This window comes from Ylistrum balloti, unplaced genomic scaffold (genome assembly GCF_031769215.1).
Source record: "Ylistrum balloti isolate Yb309-2 unplaced genomic scaffold, AGI_CSIRO_Ybal_v1 Utg371626, whole genome shotgun sequence".
Classification (NCBI taxonomy): domain Eukaryota; kingdom Metazoa; phylum Mollusca; class Bivalvia; order Pectinida; family Pectinidae; genus Ylistrum; species Ylistrum balloti.
The window spans coordinates 1-21,961 of record NW_026782829.1 but is presented as its reverse complement, the minus strand read 5'-3'; the positions used below and the strand labels follow the sequence as shown (position 1 = coordinate 21,961).

The window sequence follows — 21,961 nt, the reverse complement described above, 5'->3', positions numbered from 1 at the left end:
AAGTTTTACGGTCGTCATAGTGATCTCATTGAGAGATATTCTATTTCTTTGTGCAATAAGAAGCTGGATGTGTTTGATGCTCATTAGTTTACCTGTTTGTTTTGTTGTTGTATACCTTGTTCTAGTTTAAGGATGTGTCTTACTTGGATTGACAAGGCGTACGTGGCTGGTGTCGTCGATGAAGCAGAAGACACTTACTCCCTGTACTTTTTCAGAAGTCTTCGTGTAAATATTTCTTTTGTTCATGTTTTGCCCTAGTTTTGCTTAATTGAGTTTGGATCATGATTATGTTGATAAGTTTGTATCTTCTTCTGGTTTTTTTTTATTCATTAGAAGAAATGTCAAAATTAGAGTTCACTGGGTTTGCTTTCATTGGAGACAAAAGTGCTTTATTTTAGTAGAAAATCTGGGAAAGGTGTTCCGTTATTCTTCATGATTTTTAGATTTTTATGGATAATTGTTTCATTATTTTCCCTTTACATTTTATTAGTCTCTTCCAAACTCTAGGTATAGCACTGACAAGGCTATTTAAATTCAAGAAGTTAAAAGGTATCTGACATATTTCTGAAAGTTGCTTATTTGTAAAGTAACTACCATGAATATCTATTTTGTCTACAATGAAGAAAATATGCTCATTTTCTTTCTTTTTTTATTATCTTCTTGTTAGAGTTAAACAATTGGGCTGTGGAGAGGAATTGTTTATATAATTTCCTGTCATATTGTAACTACATTTCAATGCTTTGTTATTTCCAACTGTTAGTGTCCAAATCTTATACCATTCAAAGATTTGAATCTAAATGAATGTTGACATCAAGACATTTTTAAAGGCTCGACCGTAAGAAAAACATACGAAACTTTTAATCACTTATCAAAAGGTTTCTTTCCATTTCAAAATAAAGATTGACATTTTTCAGTAACCTCAACTCTAGTGAAGTAAGAACCTTTTGATTACAGTGACCTTAACTGTAATTGAGAGGCTCCGAAAAGTCCAGTTTGAGAGGAGAACATTGACTTATTGATTCTTTGGTATAAATTATGATAAGGAAAAAGCAAGTCTGTTTACCGGACACATTGGGTTACATAGAAATAACAGTAAAGCTGATCATTGCTCCCCACATCTGCCACAACATAGGATAATTAAGTTTTAAAACAATTCACAATAAAAAGCAGCAAGAAAAAAAGTTAAAATGCTGTTTTTACATCATTTTAGTTCGGTATGTAATCAGACAATATACCATCCTCCAGTATCCTCCAGTATATATATATATATTACTATTCCAAAGGCAATGTGTGCATCGCTTGCAATGTGAACAATGTACTAAAATCCTTCTTTTTAACTTCCACTGCTCCCAGATAATGAAAAGTTGTCCCTGAAATGTTGTTGTTTTCTCTTGTTGCTTTCTAGACAGCTTCTCTTCTGTCACCATCTTCACTTACAATGGATGCCTCCATTGCCAAATCCTGACGAGGACGTACAACGGAGGCTGGAAAAACAAATTGAGGAAATTATTATATGTTGATATGAATTTTTTATTAATTTGTTAATTAACCAGGTCTTCGCTTTGGAAAGTATGGACATCTGGTGTGGAGTTTAGAAAACAAAATGTCTTCACCTCTAAACTTCTAGGTCTGCCAGTTAGAGTCCTTTGGGATGTAATTTCGGTCAAGCTATAATACAAAACAAAACTTTTATCGATGCATTTCTAGCAATGATAACTATTGACAAGAATTAATTTGATCATATGAATCGTACGCAATTGTTACAGGATGCATACACAGAACTGTCGTCAATCTTGATATGATTACTTACCTTTCTTAGCAAATACAAAATCTGCATTGCTTTGTTCACATCTAAGTGGTTTGCCAAGTCTACTTAATATCTTCAAGCAGATATTTCATAATCGTGGTCGATTCTTGTCCATGATGAAACCTACGAATGAAGATTGCTACCATTACTATACAACACTGTAAAAAGCTACAGACTTTGGGCAAAAGTAGTAAAAACGAATGTGACATTGCGATGTCAATAGTGCTACTTGTGCTTCATTTTGCAGTTTGCATCTACATGAAAAACCCAGTTCATTTACTGTAATAAAGAAGATTGTAGTTATGTCGAATTATAGATTGAAATATTATGTTATATTACCTACCTAATATTTTTAGATGCATCCGCTAACCTTTCTTACAGAAGAAATACTTTCTGGAATCGACCGTACAGTTTTTGGAAAGTATTTAACTGGTTCAAATGAAAGCAATGTTTTAATATAGTTGCTTGGTAGATTCTATGTCAACTGACTGTTCAAAAGCTTTTAAAGTTATAAACAACAAAGTTTATCTGATGTTTAAACCGGGACTCTTTGCCGACCACCTTATTGTGTTTATTTGGTCTTATCCATAAATGCATTCGTGAATTCCGAGCAATAAACATGAGCATTATCGTCATGAAACATATAACTATTACCCGGAAACTGTCTAGCAATCACTAGGCCACAAATTTTCATCTCATATAATTCAATATATTTTTCCGAATTTATGTTACCAAACCATGATTCGAGATTTATCTCTAGATCATAATGTAGACTATGTGTACATATTTGTACTTTGCGTGTTTCTCAATACATAATTCGGGTCCAGTATGTCCATGTGAGTACATATGTTACCTGAGTGAGAAAGTGGGAGCACCTGTGACCGTGCATGCATCTTGAGTATTCTCATAGGCGCATGCGCTGCCACATTTCCCCCACACATCTCAATACCCCGCACTAATCACCTAAAGATAGGGCAAGGAGACGGACAGGTGGATCCCGCGGACCTGGTAACACAGTTTAACCAGAATACTATTGTATTTGTATAAATCATTTATATCTGTATCATTTTAATACAAATACGTTCGACGAGATGGTAGTATACAATATCTATTTACGTCATACAATTACCTTGTCCATCAGATTTAGTTATATCTTATTGTAATTTTAGGCTTCATTTCACCGAAATAAAACTCGAGAACCCTTATGCAGCGTTTGAGTTCTTATTTTAACCCAAAGACTACAATAAAGCTTAACATTTTTATTTTTTACTCTGTAGAAATATACTCGGAATGATATGCTTTGTCAGATTTCATTCAAATACACACTCTGTTGTCATTTCTTTTTTTCATGGCTCCTCCGTCTAGGACCATTTGTCATTGCACCAGGTTACCCAATTCGCGCTGTTGAGAGGAAAATTCTAATTCGTGTCTTACAATCACATCTGTTGTATCTATTTAGTTTCAAAAGTTTGAATACAGTTTCGGAAGAAATATTTCATAAGTGTATAAATGATATTGGCGAAAGGCAAAGAATAAATCCTGTATTGTTCATAATGTGGTAAATAGATTAATCAAAGACAACCCTGTTTATTGTATTTTGTAAATAGAAACACGTCAAGGCAAAAAATACAGATCTCATAAGCTATTATAATATATGATACCTGCTTCAAAGTGAGATTATAGTATTTATCCGATAGCTCAGTAAAACAGAATGTATAATGATAAATTAATATACAACGTTCCTGAATTTTAAAATTCCCATTACTGAAATCCTGGCTTTTCATGCACTTTTCATCGTTTCGTTAGCAAAGGGTACTTTAAAGAAATGGATTTGATTTCTTTTACCCTTTTCAAACAATAAATTTATTGAGCTATATTGTCTCATGATTCCGATGTTGGCTTCAAATATCGAAAAGAGTGTTGGCAAATAATGAATCAATAAGTCTAATCGATGTTTTTATATATTCAAGTTAATTGTTTCATGTAGATATATACCTGATAAGAAAATTACTGAAGAGATCAATAAAGCTTTGGACACTCAGATGAAAATCCAGAATATTATTTCTCACTAGCTGGAGAGTAGGACAGAGAAATCTCTGCCAATGGAAAGTCTCAGGTTAGAAATCAAGCACATCCACCAAGGATAGAGACTGTCCTACTCTCAATTATCCCTTTTCTCTCCCCTTTTCCTCCTTAAAATAGAAAACCAAATAAGTATACATGTGACACCGCCGGTAAAGACATTTGCATTTGAGGCCCGGATGACAATTGTTCATGATGTCAATGACCCCAACTTACACTGACACGTCATTAAAATGACGTCATTAACAATGACATGAACCAAAAATGTCACTTCCTGTGCTTGCAGGCTGTCTGGCCAGGGTAAGATGGAGATATCTTACCTTCACCGGAAATGTGGATATTTCTGTCCGGTGGGCAAGAAATGTTTGTCTGTCATCTTTTGGGTTGAGCAATGGGATGAAAGTCAATGGGATGCAATGAATATAAAACATATGGTTAAATAAATGTTAATAGATGTTAAAGTACTTTGCTCTTTCAAAACGTACAAATTGAAACTCTGGGCCGGGTTTATTTCTAAGGCATAAATTCCATTTACTTTCATGTATAAGTACATTAAATCTAACTATATACTTTTCTGAGAAATTAGCTAAACAAAACTTCATTAACATATTCTTTAATCAGCTTTATTAAGATGTGATGTAAATTTATTGAAATTTTGTCAAGCTAAACATACAACCAAGACAGTTTATGCTGAACTTTAAGATTGATTTCATCCTTCTTTTGAAAGCATCGACAGAATTCCAGCAAAGAAAAAGTGGGAAATACATGTTTAAAAAAGTCGCCAAAAGCTAGTTTGAAATCCTTCAGAAAATGTGATAATACACTTTTAAAGTCAAAGTTTGAAATGGAAGACGTCTTGAATAAAACTGAAATGTCAAAAACACATCAATGGCCCATCCTGAATATACACATCAAGTGAAGATAGTTTTTTCAGGTGTAACGATATTATTACTATCATTATACTTCTTACCAAAAGGCCATGGACAATAAGAGAAAATCTGCCATAAATGGAATAATTCTACGCAAAGGCACTAAAGATTGCTCTCGAAGTGAGTGATTGACAATTGTTTGAATGACAAAGAATGTATGTTCATACAGCAACGGTGTTTTTTTCTAATCTAACACCATTGGAAGTCTAACGTTAATTTGTCAAACCGCTTTGATTCTGAACATTGACCATAACATAATTTATTGTGCCATTTTGTATCCTCAACAACTATGTTCTTAATAGAAAATAATGTGGGTTTAAATGATTGAAATTTAAATGCACAGTTTCTATCAGTTGAAACTAGGCTTGTTTATGTCCTTAGTTAAACCTACCAATTATTTTATTGGTTCCTTAAAAAGAGACGCCTTCTTTACTGTGTATGCATACAGAAATGTTCAGTAAGGAAAGAAGAGAAACATGTCTGTGTAGACAGGATCTGTTGCTTCTGCTGAAGAAACTGTTTCTCTGCCATCAACTGTAATACATTAAAGAGAATGATACATACGTTAGACAGGTGCGTCGTAAATCCTGGTTAAAATGAATTATATGATAAAAGATGGCTTTCAGTAATATCATAAAGAAATAAAGGACGGATGATCACTAATGAATCAATGTATACATATGTTTACTAACCTGATGTCATTTTATCCCACACGTAATTCAAAAGCAGTCTTCATCTCCATGCTTTTATGTAGCATTCCAGAATTGTGTTCATGTTATTTAAAAAGAAGCAAAATAATTATAAATGATAGGACAATAAACAGCATGCAAGTCTTTGTAATTTTCTTGTTTTTATCTTCAAAGTTCACCATTACAGGTAAAAAGAGGCACAAGGGCCTTAACAGTATAAATATAAATTTTGTTAACAAAGCAAGAAAGCTTAAACATCATTGTACAGGTAATGTAAATGTATAATGACATAACATCAATTGTCATTTAGCTGTTTGCAATGAGTAGCGAACTGAAGATAAAACAAGTTAACGGGCAGACCGACCTACAAACGATGGACACCGCGGTATCTCACTTTGTTGTCCAGACCAGGTAAACTAAAGATGTTTCATCAATGAAAGCAGATAACTGAATAAATGTATATGAGCATTAACATAATATCATGCATTAAACATAACCATCTTAAGTCAATTAAATGTTTGTAAAGACGCTTACCTTTGATCCACAGAATCGCACGAGTTCGGAAATACCATCCACTGTGTGTATTTAAGTATTTCAGTGTTGACCAAGGAGTTACTGTTGTCAACTACTATATATGCATGGCACGAGTACCGCAGTTAAACATTCCTCTCTTGTAGACATGAATCATTCTTCATTTTTACGTAAAATCTCACAAGCATACATTTCACTTTCTGACACACGCTGGACGCAACAGTAAACACAGACGAATACACAGGACAATACCAGATACTGGACATTGACAAACACAAGACACATGACACAATTGTAAACAATATTAGATATAATAATAAGTGATGTAATGACAATGACGATATATAATAGTTTATGTAATAAAATGCTAATTATATGTACATTTTATCAATGTATTAGAGTAAGAAAGAATTCCTTGCCACAATACCAGCCTGATATGCACTAAGATACTTACCAGTGATAGGGGCTAAGTATATACTGATGCTTTTTTGTCCTATATAGAGTATTCCATCTGTGTCAGTACCTACGGCATACACCTGTAAAATAAATGTCAACATTATTGAGATACATGCGATACATCTGTAAAACAAATGTCAGTAGTACTGAGACACATGAGATACACCTGTAAAACAAATGTCAGTAGTACTGAGATACATGAGATACACCTGTAAAACAAGATACACATGCAAAACAAATGTCAGTAATATTCAGATCAATAAAACACACCTGTAAAACAGGATACACCTGTAAACAAATGTCAGTAATATTCAGATAAATGAGACACACCTGTAAAACAAGATACGCCGGTAAACAAATGTCAGTAATATTCAGGTAAATGAGACACACCTGTAAAACAAGATACACCTGTAAACAAATGTCAGTAATATTCAGATAAATGAGACACCTGTGAAACAAATGTCAGTAGTACTGAGAGACATGAAATACACCTGTAAAACAAATGTCACTAATATTCAGATACATAAGATACACCTACAAGACAGATGTTAGTAATACCGCGATACATGAGATGCACCTGTAAAACCAATGTTAGTAATTTTGAGATACACGCATCATTTGGCAAGATTCAAAAACATTTGTGTAAATTTCTACTCCGTTATTACATAAACACGTAGCCAAACTGCAAAATCAGATTTGCAGGTACATTTTATAGCTAAAGTGCAATGTTGCACGCTCTTTGTGACATTATACCAGAGGTAGAATGTATGTGTGTAGTCTTTCAATGGCTGCAGCATACCATAAGCTTACTTGACCAGGTCAGTTAACAAAATTAAGACCTTTACACCCAAAGATGTTTCTGACCAATTTGGATTAAATTCAATCACTACTACAGACGGAGTACATATTAGAAATTTAAATAAAATGCTTTTCCCCCTATCGGGCTCTGTCCCTTTTGCCTTATATGGTCAAGACCAAGCTTTTTAAACAAATCTGTTTCCCATCTGCCCAAGGATGATTCAGACAAAATTTGGGCAAACTTCATTCATTCCTACAGGAAGAATCTCTGCCCCCCCCCTCCCCCCCTGGCCCTACCCTATCACCCTATCCTGGCAGAGACCCACCATTTATACAAAATTGTTTTCCTTTCACTCAAGAAAATAAAGGCATGTTTACAAAAAGTGAAATTCAACAGTTTTTATACAAACGCACGATTTTGTATAACGTATTTCTCAAATTAGTTAATTTTTACTACATATATATAAATAGATAATTTTCTTTTAGCTAAAATTGCATACATATATATTTGGGCTTTAATATTTAGATACATCTGTAAAATACCTCATTGATATTGAGATACATCTGTAAAATACCTCATTGATATTGAGATACATCTGTAAAATACCTCATTGATATTGAGATACATCTGTAAAATACATCATTGATATTGAGATACATCTGTAAAATACATCATTGATATTGAGATACATCTGTAAAATACCTCATTGATATTGAGATACATAAAATATACCTTTTCATTATTTTTTTACATTGAAATGTTGATAATAACAAAATGAATTGTGTGAATCTGAATTGTGTAAAAACTGCAAGCTAATACAGTATCTGAATTTTGAAATCAACACTAGTGTATGACGTTGTGTAAACACAAAAATACATTGCAACCACGGTAGTATATATTCTGTTGTACAATACCTTCATATATTATCTAAACACAATACCAAATGTAAGATACTAACCTCAATGTAGTATGTATTATGTGGTACCACTTCCAGATTCCTCTTGACAGTCTTGATATTACCACTGATCAGTATTTCTTCTGGAGCTGAATTCATATTCTGAAATTCATCAAAGTAAAATAGGTTTGGAGAATAAAGAATAAAAAAGGAAAAGTAAGCAAAAAGATTGCCCTGTATTGCTCATGATCAAACATAACTTACCCCACCAGTAGAGTTGTGTGAGAACATGTATTTGATTATGTCACTATTTCTGTCCAATATTGCTGGAAGTTCCCAGGACACCATCACTGTTATAAAGTTTGGACCATCTGGGCGAACTACTTGAAAGTTGCTTACTTGTCCAGGAGCTATTGAATAATAGGAAACAATTTTTCTTCAAACTAGATACGTATAACACAAATGATACTAAGCATTGATTCGATTCATTTTGTTGTCCTGATAACATCAAAATCAAAAATGGGATCAGGGGCACCTTTACGTGAGATATGTGAGAAAGACACTTCCCGAATAGAAAGAGCCATCAAGACATAGTAATTCCTTAAAATCTGAGGTTTTGTCCCAAAAATAAATATAATCTATTTGGTGGGCTCAGATGAAGATACTACAAGATGACTAAGTTCTAGGCTTGCTTGAAATAGCACCATGTCTGATATTGATGAGAAACTGGGCTAATCGTTGAACCTGAAAGTCCAGCTTCATTCCAAATTTGAATTGACAGATATACAATGTACATAATTATTATATTCCATCTATATCCGGAGATTTAAGCATTATTTGACTTCTATCTGTTTCATCCTTTTGTCATTTAAAAGAAAAGGGATTAATTTTATGCTTTTAGGTATTTTTGAGAAAATCAAAAACATGTGAGGTGAAAAAACACGCATTCAGTATCAATATGATAGCTAAAATCCACAACAGATGGTCCATGGACCGTAGCAGTCATTTGACTATAAAGCTCTATATACAGTATGATATAACAGCTGTCCTAGTAGTAGAAACAGTTATGAAATGATAGAAACAGTTCAGGATGATTTAATAGTGAAGGCAAAAAAACATTCCTTTTTTATGTTTCCATCTCTAACTTTTAGAGTTACTTTATCATAAAACCTGCAAAATATTTCATAATTGATAGATGTGTTGAAATGTCCACTACATGATCCAGCTATATATACCAAATTTGGTTTACATCAGACTTAAATTGTTTGAGTGACACATCTAAATGCAAAATTTTTAAGTAGCACCATACATAGACTAGACTTTTCACAGCAAGCAACTAAATAACTCCACTAAGATAACGAGTTTTGGAAGGAGGGAGTTAGTCACTTACTGAATTTAGATTCTGGCTCACATAATTGAAAATCAAACCATACCTGCAGCATTTGTTTTGGCGCTTGGTAATGACTGTTGGAATACAGCTGTCCCCAATACAGTAGAGGCTGTCAGATTGAACTGGTAAATTCTGTACTCCTGTAAGCTTGTCACATTGTACGTCCTGGTGGAGAATCCTTGACAACAAACAACAAATGTGAGGATGCATAAGTGTATGTCTATTTATTGTTTTATGAATACCTTAGACATGTCTGAATTATCTTTTTATTTATGCGTGCATAACTATTTAGAAAATCACATGTTATTTTAAGGGCTGTCACAGGTACACAAATTTTGCCCTGGGTACTAAATCATTGCAACCTGACCCATACCCGGATACCTGCAAGTTTTAGTAAAATGTTCACCACAAATTCAAGAAAGGATGGTATTGGTGATGAATGCCAATTGTTCAAGTATCATCGGTTAACCAACATGATTAAGACATACATGGTAGTCTGGATATTATCGACTATGTCAGGAAAATAACTGCTACAATCTGTTTTCAGACTTTGTAGAATTAAAATTATCATGCGATTTAATCTAGGAAGCCATGTTGAATATCCATTTAACATGCCTTGAATGTGCATGTATACCTTGTGTATATTGAGGAATTCCTAGTGTTAGGTCAAGGCTGTTGCACGTTTCATGGCCATGAGAAAGTGTCAACCGTCAGTGCAACAAAGTAGCTGTTCATACATCAGATATATTTGCTTACGTGCATATTAACCATTGTTTCTTAACAACAATCATCAACAAAGAGCATAGAGGTACTTGAAAACATTTTACAGTGAACTTAACAATAGTACTATGTGATACTGACTCAGATAAATGGGTACACATTTCCAATCTGATCGGGGTTGAAACCAATCTGAAACAGGTGACCCGGGTACTTGTTACAGCCCAAGTTATCTTCTAGCGCAATGATGACTAAGACACTTACACACATATAAAATTTTTCAACAGACTAAACTGACTGATGAGTCAACCATATAGAATTACTACCCAGACATTTATATTGTAAAATAGTAAATGTTACAGGTTTTCCTTCTGCCTGACTCTTATCACCTGGCCTTATCTCACTGACGATTTTCAGTGTTCTGGCAATGTGTCTGATCAAGTTGATGGTTCTGACATTATATACAGTGTAGGTAGAGTGAGGTATTTTCATAATGTTTCTACTTCGGTCAATAATTTTCTATATAACACATACGATATTGACTTCATCAAAGGTCCATAATTGATAATTAATCACCTTGTATGGTTATAGTTTTAATTTGCTCTGGTGATTCTGGTATTATATACAAGGTATAACTGGTCGGTCCAGGCTCTGGATCACTGATGGCCCAAGACACACGTATTTCTGTACTACTCAAAACCTCAGCTGTCAAAGCAGTGGGATTCTGTGGAACTAGAGAAGAACACAAGTTATATATGTGATAAATAGAAATCTGTGGAATGTTGTCTTGTATTCTGTAACTCTTTGTCTTACTAAAATGTCCAAAAACAATAAAGAATAATGATCTAAAGACAATTAACTTATTGTGGTTGGTGCGAGCCATGACAAATCAGTGACACTGTAGTTTCACTTCTGCTCCTTCATAGTGGCGAGACAAATTACTCCTTTCTGACAATCAAACATTCCATAAATTTCCTGTCAGTGTTTATATTCTCATTCATCTAAAACATGATGTCAAATCAAAGGGGAATAACTCCTATTACAGTATCAAACCACTGACATAAGAAGATAAAACTTGTATACTATATACACATTTCAAAAATATTGACCTCGCTATTCAGCTTGCATAAGAAAATACTGACAAATTGTCCCAGATATATTTTAAACCAATTTGTTTTCACAGATATTAATTTTTGTTTTCACTCCAGTAAATTTTAATGCATAGCTATATATTTTCTCAAAAAGTTTGATAATGATGACTCTGCAAAGCTATTAAATTTATCAAAAATAATGAATTCACTTCATAATTTTATTTATGCTTAGTTAATATGGCCACAGTCAATGACAATATCCATAAGCTAAACAGTCCTTCAGCAGTTAACAGTTCACTGTTTTATTGACTGGAAGGAAATAAAATGGAATTTTTTACAAATTGGTGAGGCAGACTTTTATTGAAATCATACGTTTAGGATATATCTAAGAATATTTTTAAATTGTGGATTTATATAGGTCATAACATCTTGAAATGTAACAACAATTGCACGATGAATTCTTACAGTTACTTAACAAGACAACCTGGTGCTAGTCTTACCTTCCTGTTTTGTCATGCCATACATTATATTAGGGTGACCATCCCCTGCTGCATTAACACCCAACACATGAATAGTGTAGTTGATATATGGATTGAGGTTCTCCACAGTGTAAGTGTAGCCTTCTATGTCTGCAGGCGGAATGACCACTGATTGTTTGGCTGTCAGTTGGCATGAACTTGTATGTACAAAACTTGTAAACTGGAATACAGAACAGTATATTCATGTTATTGCTTGTTTACTTAGTGAAACTTTGGTCGGCAGCTGTCCAAACTTCAAGAGCTATTATATAAAATTACAGACATCCAAACCTTGAATATGAGCAAACAAGTTCCATAAGAAATTTCAGCAAAATCATCAATTTCCCGAAAGTCACTGAAATTGACCAAGTATTTAACAAGGAATTTGTTATGGACAACAAACATATTGACTGTTAAATGGTAAAACCAGAGTCTGTGAAACTGAAGTAAAAATGTTTGGGGGATTTGTAAATTACATAATGAAGAGGAATACAAAAATTGAAGCTATTTCACAGCTGACCCAGGACCTATTGTTTGTTAAAAGAGGAAACTTTTAATTCTTTAAAAAAGGGCCAAGGTCAAGCATTTGGATAAATTTGTTAATCCTTCATCCAATTATGTTACAGAACCAACATATCAGCAGCCTTAGCCTTTCGGTTACTGAGAAGTTGTGGCAGATTTGAACACTTATGACACCTGTGACCTTGAAAGTTGGTTAACATCATTTATTTTAATTAGACTTGGTGGCCTTTCATCCCAGCATGCTACAGGCCCAATATCACCATACTGCAGCTTTTGATTATTGAGAAGAAATTGTTTAAAGATTTTAAACATGTTTGACCCCTGTCATTGAAAGTGGGCAAAAGTAATTCCTTTGAACAAATTTAATAGTCCTACCTCTCAAGATACTAAAGACCTAATATCAGCATGCTGAGGACTTAAGTTAGTAAGAAGAAGCCATTATAAGATTTTATCATATTTGACCCTTGTGACCTTGAAAGTTGGTCGAGGTCATTAATTTGAAGTAAATTGGTAGTCTGTCACCCCAGCATGCCACAGGCCTAATATCAGCACCCTCAGCCTTTTGGTTATAGAGAAGAAGTTGTTTGAATGGAAAGTTTACACACAGCAGAATGCATACAGTGCACAACGACTTACAAAATTGCCAATTAACCATACTGGCTACAATAAAATACTTACTGCTTCACATATGTAATCATCGTAACACAACTAATTATTATATTCCTACTACAGCACACACAATTTTCTGTACCAGATCAGACTGGGTATATATTACAGATACAATAAGAAATCTACATTACCCCTGTACAGGTTTCACATTTGAAGATGACTTCTTGGACACACGTGCTCCCCTCAAACACTGTCAGTCTGTATCCGTTTAGATTGCCATTGGTAATGGAAGGTTTCGTCCAGTTAAGGGTGAACTGTCGACTCTGTTCCTGTGATACAATTAAGGTATTTGGTTCTTGTGACACTGTAAAACAGAAAATATACAGAGCAGTTAAAAATTGCAATATATGTTAATGAGAATCACTATTAGAGGGTTGAAACTTCTGTTAATGGGACTAATTTTATCCTTTGTTTAGGGGATCTACATGCCACAGATGTCCCTTTTAAGTCCCTTAAAAATTGCCTTTTAACACAGTGTGTTAACTTAAGGATTAACTTTCTTCAGACCAGGTGAGCTAAAAAAGAACATTTTTTTCAAGGTTTTGATATAAAGATTATATTCTAAGTGAACTTTATATTGTGAAGGAACACAACATACAAATACTGTGTGTGACGATTTTGGGAATATTTCCTTTTTTTCTCACTAATGCTGAATTGGAAACAGTAAATGAATGAGGATTTGTCAACATCCTGAACTCAATGGATGATAATACATACTTGTTTGAGATATCAGACTGTGTGGGAACTATTATTTTCTCAGTATGGGAAACATTCAAATTTGCATAGAGACTAGATCAGCGATTGTGCTGTTGAATGTAACATATAGGTGAATCCCCATTCTGCCGACAGAAACACAATTAGAAATTGCTACAGAAGAAAGTGTGATATTAATTGACTGTTTTGTGATTACAGACCAGTTTCCAGACTGCAGTATGATCTTACTGTGGCTCCAGTTCTGCACTCACTGATGTACATTATTTGGAAAGTCAGTATCTAGAGTCAGTTTTAATATTGCATTTATATACAACAAGAACGCACAAGAACAGTTAAATGTTTATTACACTAAAGAAAATAGACAAGCTACGGTTTGGCGTAACAGGGGCTACTCACTCTATTCATAATCACTATTAACTACTAGAAAAATTATAACTTAAAATAAGACTGAGCTGTTTCAGAGCTAGATTAAGAGTCCCTACAAAGAGGTTACTAGACCCTGGACGATACCAGAGAAGCTACTAGACTCTGCAAGTGGCCCTAGAAAACAGCATTATAAATAGAATATTCACCACCAGCTAGACCCTCAACGATATGAGAGAAGCTGGAAATGTTAGCTAGACCCTCAACGATATGAGAGAAGCTGAAACAAATTGGGAATATTCTATTATTATGAATTGGGGGTAAAATTCCCCAAGAATTAAGTGCCAAAAAATGAACGCATGTTTAATAGAGTGATAGCACGCAGGTAAAAACAAATATTAATAAGAAACGGATAAATGCAGAAAATACCCCAACCCCCCCCCCCCCCCCCTTAAGTTACTAAGAGTGAGTAGCCCATTATACATAAAAATATGGTTATCTTGTAACTGTTGCACATGAAACTAAAACAAAAAATACACGAGTATAAAACAAAACCAATGGTGTAGCCGGGGACGGTGGGTGGGAATGCACAAATTTCACAAACAAATGCCTCCACCAAAAACTCAGAAACTATATGCTGCGGGGCCTTCAGATCCCTAACAGGGCATCCTCCCCGAGAACGCTGATTGGTCAATTAATTAGCATCAACCAAAACTCATTAGCATACATAAATAAACTAAATTATAATGCATGCAGGGCAAAGAAAATCACTAACACTAATACATAATGAAAATTTTAATTGAAAATTGCTATGTCAGCTAGCAAGGAGAACTTATTGTATATAAACTATAATTTAATAATAATATTAAATTATCATTTGTTGTAGCATGTAACTGCTTTTACAATGCTTTTCTTCCCTAAAATTTGTGTGCTGTTTCTAGGTTTTATTACAATTACATTGTTATAACAAGACAAAAACACAGAGTATTGCTTAAATAATACATGTCCCCTACCAGCCCCCACAAGCTGTTACAATATAATGATTTATAAAGGTGGTGCTGTTTGATGTTAATTTGAAAAAAAAGAAGTATAAAATCAAAATGTAACTGATTATAATCGAACATTACAACAAATAAATGTGACAAATGTTTATATATTTTTCACTGTAATATCTCATCTGTAATACTTTTTTACAACCAACATTATATCATTGTACATGAGATGGACTAACATTATCTTGTGTGTATAATGAGACTTGACATAACAAAGGTTACATAATCTGTACAGCAGTGACTAAAAGATTGAATGAATAATATGATTCTACTCACTAGCAGCTCTGGTCCAACATCCCACCTGTGTGCTAAATGAACTCTGGTTGGAATGGGGTGACACAGCATCATTCACTGTAGCCACACGGAATGCATAGTTAGTTGCTGTAAAGGACAAAACATCATAAAAATGAAAGTGAAATGTTGGCTCTTTGAACTTATTGCAGTATAAAGATGGTGCCATTATATTGTGTAAAATCTGGCCTCACAAGGTTGCAAAAGGTGTGAGGATTAAATATAGGCACATTTCTGTTTCAATCTGATCAAAGGGTAGTAATAAATAATTCCATCCAAAAAGTGGTCTAACTGCTGGGGAAGTTCGATGTGTATACCTACCACAACAAACTAGACCAAGTCAGGAAGTGCAATTTATTACCAGGCCTCACTTGCTTAAAGCATGGTTTTAACAAGTGGTCAGTGAAAATTTTCGAATATAGATGAAAACAATATTTGAGGCATTCTTCATCCTTTCACATCTGCTGTAGATTTGTTCTGACAGGTTATATTGAAATATTTTTAGTGCAAATTTTGTTTTCTCAATGAAAGCGATGAAAATTTTCACACACCACAGGTTAACTCGCAACACTACATCCAGATGGTTAAATCATCAAAGCATTCTTTAGAGTATACTGAAATATCATTGATCTGGACAGTATCTTACCTGGCTGTAGGCCCGTCAGTGTATACTGAAATATTATTGATCTGGACATTATCTTACCTGGCTGTAGGCCCTCCACTGTACAATAAAATATCATTGATCTGGACATTATCTTACCTGGCTGTAGGCCCTCCACTGTACACTGAAATATCATTGATCTGGACATTATCTTACCTGGCTGTAGGCCCTCCACTGTACAATGAAATATCATTGATCTGGACATTATCTTACCTGGCTGTAGGCCCTCCACTGTACAATAAAATATCATTGATCTGGACATTATCTTACCTGGCTGTAGGCCCTCCACTGTATACTGAAATATCATTGATCTGGACATTATCTTACCTGGCTGTAGGCCCTCCACTGTACAATAAAATATCATTGATCTGGACATTATCTTACCTGGCTGTAGGCCCTCCACTGTACACTGAAATATCATTGATCTGGACATTATCTTACCTGGCTGTAGGCCCTCCACTGTACAATAAAATATCATTGATCTGGACATTATCTTACCTGGCTGTAGGCCCTCCACTGTACAATAAAATATCATTGATCTGGACATTATCTTACCTGGCTGTAGGCCCTCCACTGTACAATAAAATATCATTGATCTGGACATTATCTTACCTGGCTGTAGGCCCTCCACTGTACAATAAAATATCATTGATCTGGACATTATCTTACCTGGCTGTAGGCCCTCCACTGTACAATAAAATATCATTGATCTGGACATTATCTTACCTGGCTGTAGGCCCTCCACTGTACAATAAAATATCATTGATCTGGACATTATCTTACCTGGCTGTAGGCCCTCCACTGTACAATAAAATATCATTGATCTGGACATTATCTTACCTGGCTGAAGGCCCTTCACTGTACACTGAAATATCATTGATCTGGACATTATCTTACCTGGCTGTAGGCCCTCCACTGTACAATAAAATATCATTGATCTGGACATTATCTTACCTGGCTGTAGGCCCTCCACTGTATACTGAAATATCATTGATCTGGACATTATCTTACCTGGCTGTAGGCCCTCCACTGTACAATAAAATATCATTGATCTGGACATTATCTTACCTGGCTGTAGGCCCTCCACTGTACACTGAAATATCATTGATCTGGACATTATCTTACCTGGCTGTAGGCCCTCCACTGTACAATAAAATATCATTGATCTGGACATTATCTTACCTGGCTGTAGGCCCTCCACTGTACAATAAAATATCATTGATCTGGACATTATCTTACCTGGCTGTAGGCCCTCCACTGTACAATAAAATATCATTGATCTGGACATTATCTTACCTGGCTGTAGGCCCTCCACTGTACAATAAAATATCATTGATCTGGACATTATCTTACCTGGCTGTAGGCCCTCCACTGTACAATAAAATATCATTGATCTGGACATTATCTTACCTGGCTGTAGGCCCTCCACTGTACAATAAAATATCATTGATCTGGACATTATCTTACCTGGCTGTAGGCCCTCACAATGTACACTGAAATATCATAAAATATCATTGATCTGGACATTATCTTACCTGGCTGTAGGCCCTCCACTGTACAATAAAATATCATTGATCTGGACATTATCTTACCTGGCTGTAGGCCCTCCACTGTACAATAAAATATCATTGATCTGGACATTATCTTACCTGGCTGTAGGCCCTCCACTGTACAATAAAATATCATTGATCTGGACATTACCTTACCTGGCTGTAGGCCCTCCACTGTACAATAAAATATCATTGATCTGGACATTATCTTACCTGGCTGTAGGCCCTCCACTGTATACTGAAAGAAAAGTGTTGATCTGGACATTATCTTACCTGGCTGTAGGCCCTCCACTGTATACCGAAAGAAAAGTATTGATCTAGACATTATCTTACCTGGCTGTAGGCCTGTTACTGTATACTGAGCTAGACTTGATGTGGTAGTAAACATAGCATTAGTTGTTACACTGTTAACCACGTAGTATTGAACATCTCCCTTTGGGAAGGATGGAGCTGTCCAGGTCAAAGTGATACTCATATCTGTGGTTTCAGAACAAGTAGGTGTTGTAGGAGGATCTGGGGCTGCAATGTAGAAAACATGTCATTCAAAGATCACAAAGACTGAATAATTCTTGACAAGAAAATTATAAAATCTATAAAACTTTGGCACCCACTGATAAAATTTACTAAAACTTTCTAAGCTACTGAATTATGTTGTAAATAATATATAAGGATATATTGTAGCATTGTTGATACATTTGGCCCTCGCTGTCTGATATTTATTTGTTATCTTAATTAGGCCCTTTTCTGTTTTTCTCTTCTTTCTTCTGTTTCTGCTCTCTATGATATGGAATTCAAAATCAGTGATTATAATCTCAAGCTGCCAAATCAAAGACTGTCACAAGTAAACCATTATGTTTTCTGAACAGTCCCATAACCAAAAGGGAACAACTAGGGGGACCTGCATATGAAATTTGAGAAAGATCCTGTCCTTTTAAAGAAATACTGATAACAATCTTCCATTGTCACAAAATATCTTAGAGGGATCTTGGGTGCCCACCATTGTTTGTTCTTGATATGTTACTTCTAAAGTTTGAAATAAAATGTGTGCTTAATTATATGAGATTTGGAAATTCCTCTCAAGAAATAGCAATATTAGTGATAAGTAAACTTGAATTGCCAAATCCACAAAACCAAGATGGGTGACTGTCTACCATTTTGTATTTTATTGATCTGTCACAAAATCAAACATTCACAAGAGGCCAAGGGGAACTTATATACTAAATTTGAGAAAGTCTCTCCAGCACATGTCCTAGAAATAGTCTAGCTTGTTTACAATGTAAGATCATTTGAACTACGTTGTATATGTAATGCAAATGTAAACTAGACATAACATTAGCTGCCATACAATGTTAAGACTTCTAATCATTTGTGCATTAAAAGAAATTACACTGAAAAATTTAATTTTTCTCTGTTAATTCTACCATGTCTAGGTATTATGCAAATTTTTGATATATGAGTCAGTTTGCCCCCTTTTGGCATCACCAATTTACCCCTGAGTGTCAGCCTTGGGCAATGTGTGAATATCATAAAACTCATCCTATATTAACCATTCTAACCAAGTTTGAACTATTTTCCAAAGGAAACTAAACAAATCATATTAAAAAATGTATTTTTCCTATATAAACTAATGTTAATGTTACCCCTGTCCCTAATTTGTCTGATGAAGGTGACCATATAGTCATCGAAATGTCGCACTCAAAACTCCTACTAGTTCTGCTATAAGGGCTTTAATTCTTCAAACATTTGACAGACAAACACTACAATTGCAAACATTTTTGACTATCCACAGATTAGTCATACTTCAGACTGAAGTTCTCCTTATCTCTTCCCGACACCTTTGCATTACTTACTTTTCGATACTGTCCTGAATGTAGCCTCCAGTGGATCACTCAGCTCAGTACCACTGACAGTGGTAATAGTGATGTTGTACCGTTGTCCATCTGTTACACCACTACTATAGGTTATACTGTTGCTTGTTGTAATGCTAGGGCTTAGCACTGGGCTAGTTGTGACATCATACCTAGTTCTGATACCAATAGCATTGGTCCAGGATAATGTTATCTGAGGACCATCCACATCAGTAGCTGTAAACCCTAATGGGGTTGCTGGTTCTATAAGGAAAAGCAGCTGCATCATTATATAAATTCATAAGGTCATTTAATACTTTCTATAATAAGTGGATCAAACATCTTATGTGATCTATTTGTTTCTTTCGATAAAAGTAATATTACTGTAAACATTTTGATACACTGACACAACAATGACCCTGTACAATAAATCACACTAGAAAGAACTCTAATTATTTGCCCCAACTGAGAGAAGTTGGCTATAAATAGCTCATATTAGAATATATCAGGTTAGAATCTGCAAAAGGCAGCAATATGTGCAAAAAAATATGAGCATCAACTTGATAACTATAACAATGATATTTATGATCTATGTAGGTGACAAAGCTTTGCAGACAAATATTCATTGTTTAGTTATTCTAACAAGATATTATAAACATACATCAAACTTTTACTAATTGTAATTCTTATTTGATCTCTTTGACAATTACAGAGGCTGATTAGATATGATATATATATATTACATATGAAATATCATATGATCTATAAGATATGATATATTACTTATTTGATCTATTATGATATATTACAGATATATTACTATGATTAGATATGATATATTACATATGATCTATAAGATATGATATATTACATATGATCTATAAGATATGATATATTACATATGATCTATAAGATATGATATATTACATATGATCTATAAGATATGATATATTACATATGATCTATAAGATATGATATATTTTCCAACAAAGAGGTAGTATTATTCATTTTCTCATTCCTACTTGTGTGATGATGGTATGTCTAAGGCAATACCCTCAATGTATACCCGATGTATGATATTAAATGTCTGCTGGGTTGGTACAACCTTGCACGCCCAATAATCCTTAAAGGTATCAACGCTTTTACTTCTTGCAGAAAACACTTATAAAAAACAAATTAAAATAACAGAAAACTAATGTTGATTTCAATTTAAATATATGAACTGTATACTGTTTTTTGCATCTTTTTCCTCATTACAAAAAACCTCGAATATTTTTCAAGGCAAATGTATATAGAGAGTTGAGACAGCTGAGACAATTAATTCATCCATTTCATCACTTGATTAGGTATGATTCAACTATTTAATTCCAATACTGGTTAAGATTGTTGACTTTTTCAAATTCCCTGAACATTGTGCTCTCCTGAGATCAGGGAAGACATTTAAGAATGAAAATATGAGAAGAAATATTCTTACGTTTGTAAGTGTAATTGGGATATTCCATAATCTGGGTCACAACAAGACATCAGAGCCTCACGTTTTACCCCTTTTTGTGTATTTTACGTGGAATAACCCTATCTCATTTTCAAAAATATATATGAGAAAATCAATATTTGTATGAGAGTGATAGACTGAGTGTTAAAAGACTAAAAAGCTGTACGAGTGTCTAAGAGTGTTTATATATCTCTTTATACTGAGTACAGATTCTTCAGCTTGTACTGTTTGACATTGTTTCCTTGAAGGACTTTGCTAAATGCACATTTCAAGGTTTTTAAATAGGGTTTGTATAAATTGGTTCAGTATTTATTGTTTTCCTTGAAGTTTGAGAAAGTAAATCTTTTAGTAAGAAAAAACAGGAGATATCTAGGTGTTGTCGAAAACACAGGAAGAAATGTAATAAACATATTTATTTCTCCTACAAAAACAAGTTCAATAAAATAATGGCTGACTACTGACAAATAGCAATTAATTTATAATGCAAAAGCATGAGCAGTCATCAGTGATTTTTTACAACACTTAAAAATAAATAGATATTGAACTCTATTTAATCAGTCTCCCTTTCTCTACAAGAACTCCTTAGACAAAAGGCCTAATGGACTTGCCATATCCACCTGCTATACAAGCTTTTCACAAATACATGAACATTTCACATCAATGGCATTCATGTTCAATGATAAGAAGTTGTTTGAAGGTTTCAACAAATATGATCATTGTGAACTTGAATATAATTTCTTTTCACAAAGTAGACTGAGCTTTATCCAAGAAACCTTCCAACCAAATATGATTCTAGGAATTATTTGGTTATTGAGAAAAAGTTGTTTAAAGGAAAACGTTAAGTACAAATGAAAGGCACCGCACCATATCATCAGTTCACTAGGTCTTTTGAGACA

At 34.3% G+C, this 21,961-nt stretch overlaps 1 protein-coding gene across 1 annotated transcript; it reads right to left on the bottom strand.

Moving 5' to 3' along the window:
* Positions 1-617: 617 nt before the first annotated feature.
* Positions 618-19,859, bottom strand: LOC132563186 (receptor-type tyrosine-protein phosphatase F-like). The gene is made up of 14 exons (XM_060227938.1): positions 19,577-19,859; positions 18,060-18,245; positions 15,501-15,605; positions 13,227-13,399; positions 11,887-12,085; positions 10,872-11,027; positions 9,622-9,756; positions 8,453-8,598; positions 8,252-8,350; positions 5,511-6,574; positions 5,210-5,352; positions 4,210-4,265; positions 1,811-1,930; positions 618-1,484 (listed from the first exon to the last, which is right to left on the bottom strand). Exons 1-10 carry the CDS (start codon positions 19,857-19,859, stop codon positions 6,434-6,436), a joined length of 1,623 nt encoding a protein of 540 aa, XP_060083921.1. The 3' UTR covers positions 618-1,484; positions 1,811-1,930; positions 4,210-4,265; positions 5,210-5,352; positions 5,511-6,433.
* Positions 19,860-21,961: the final 2,102 nt, after the last annotated feature.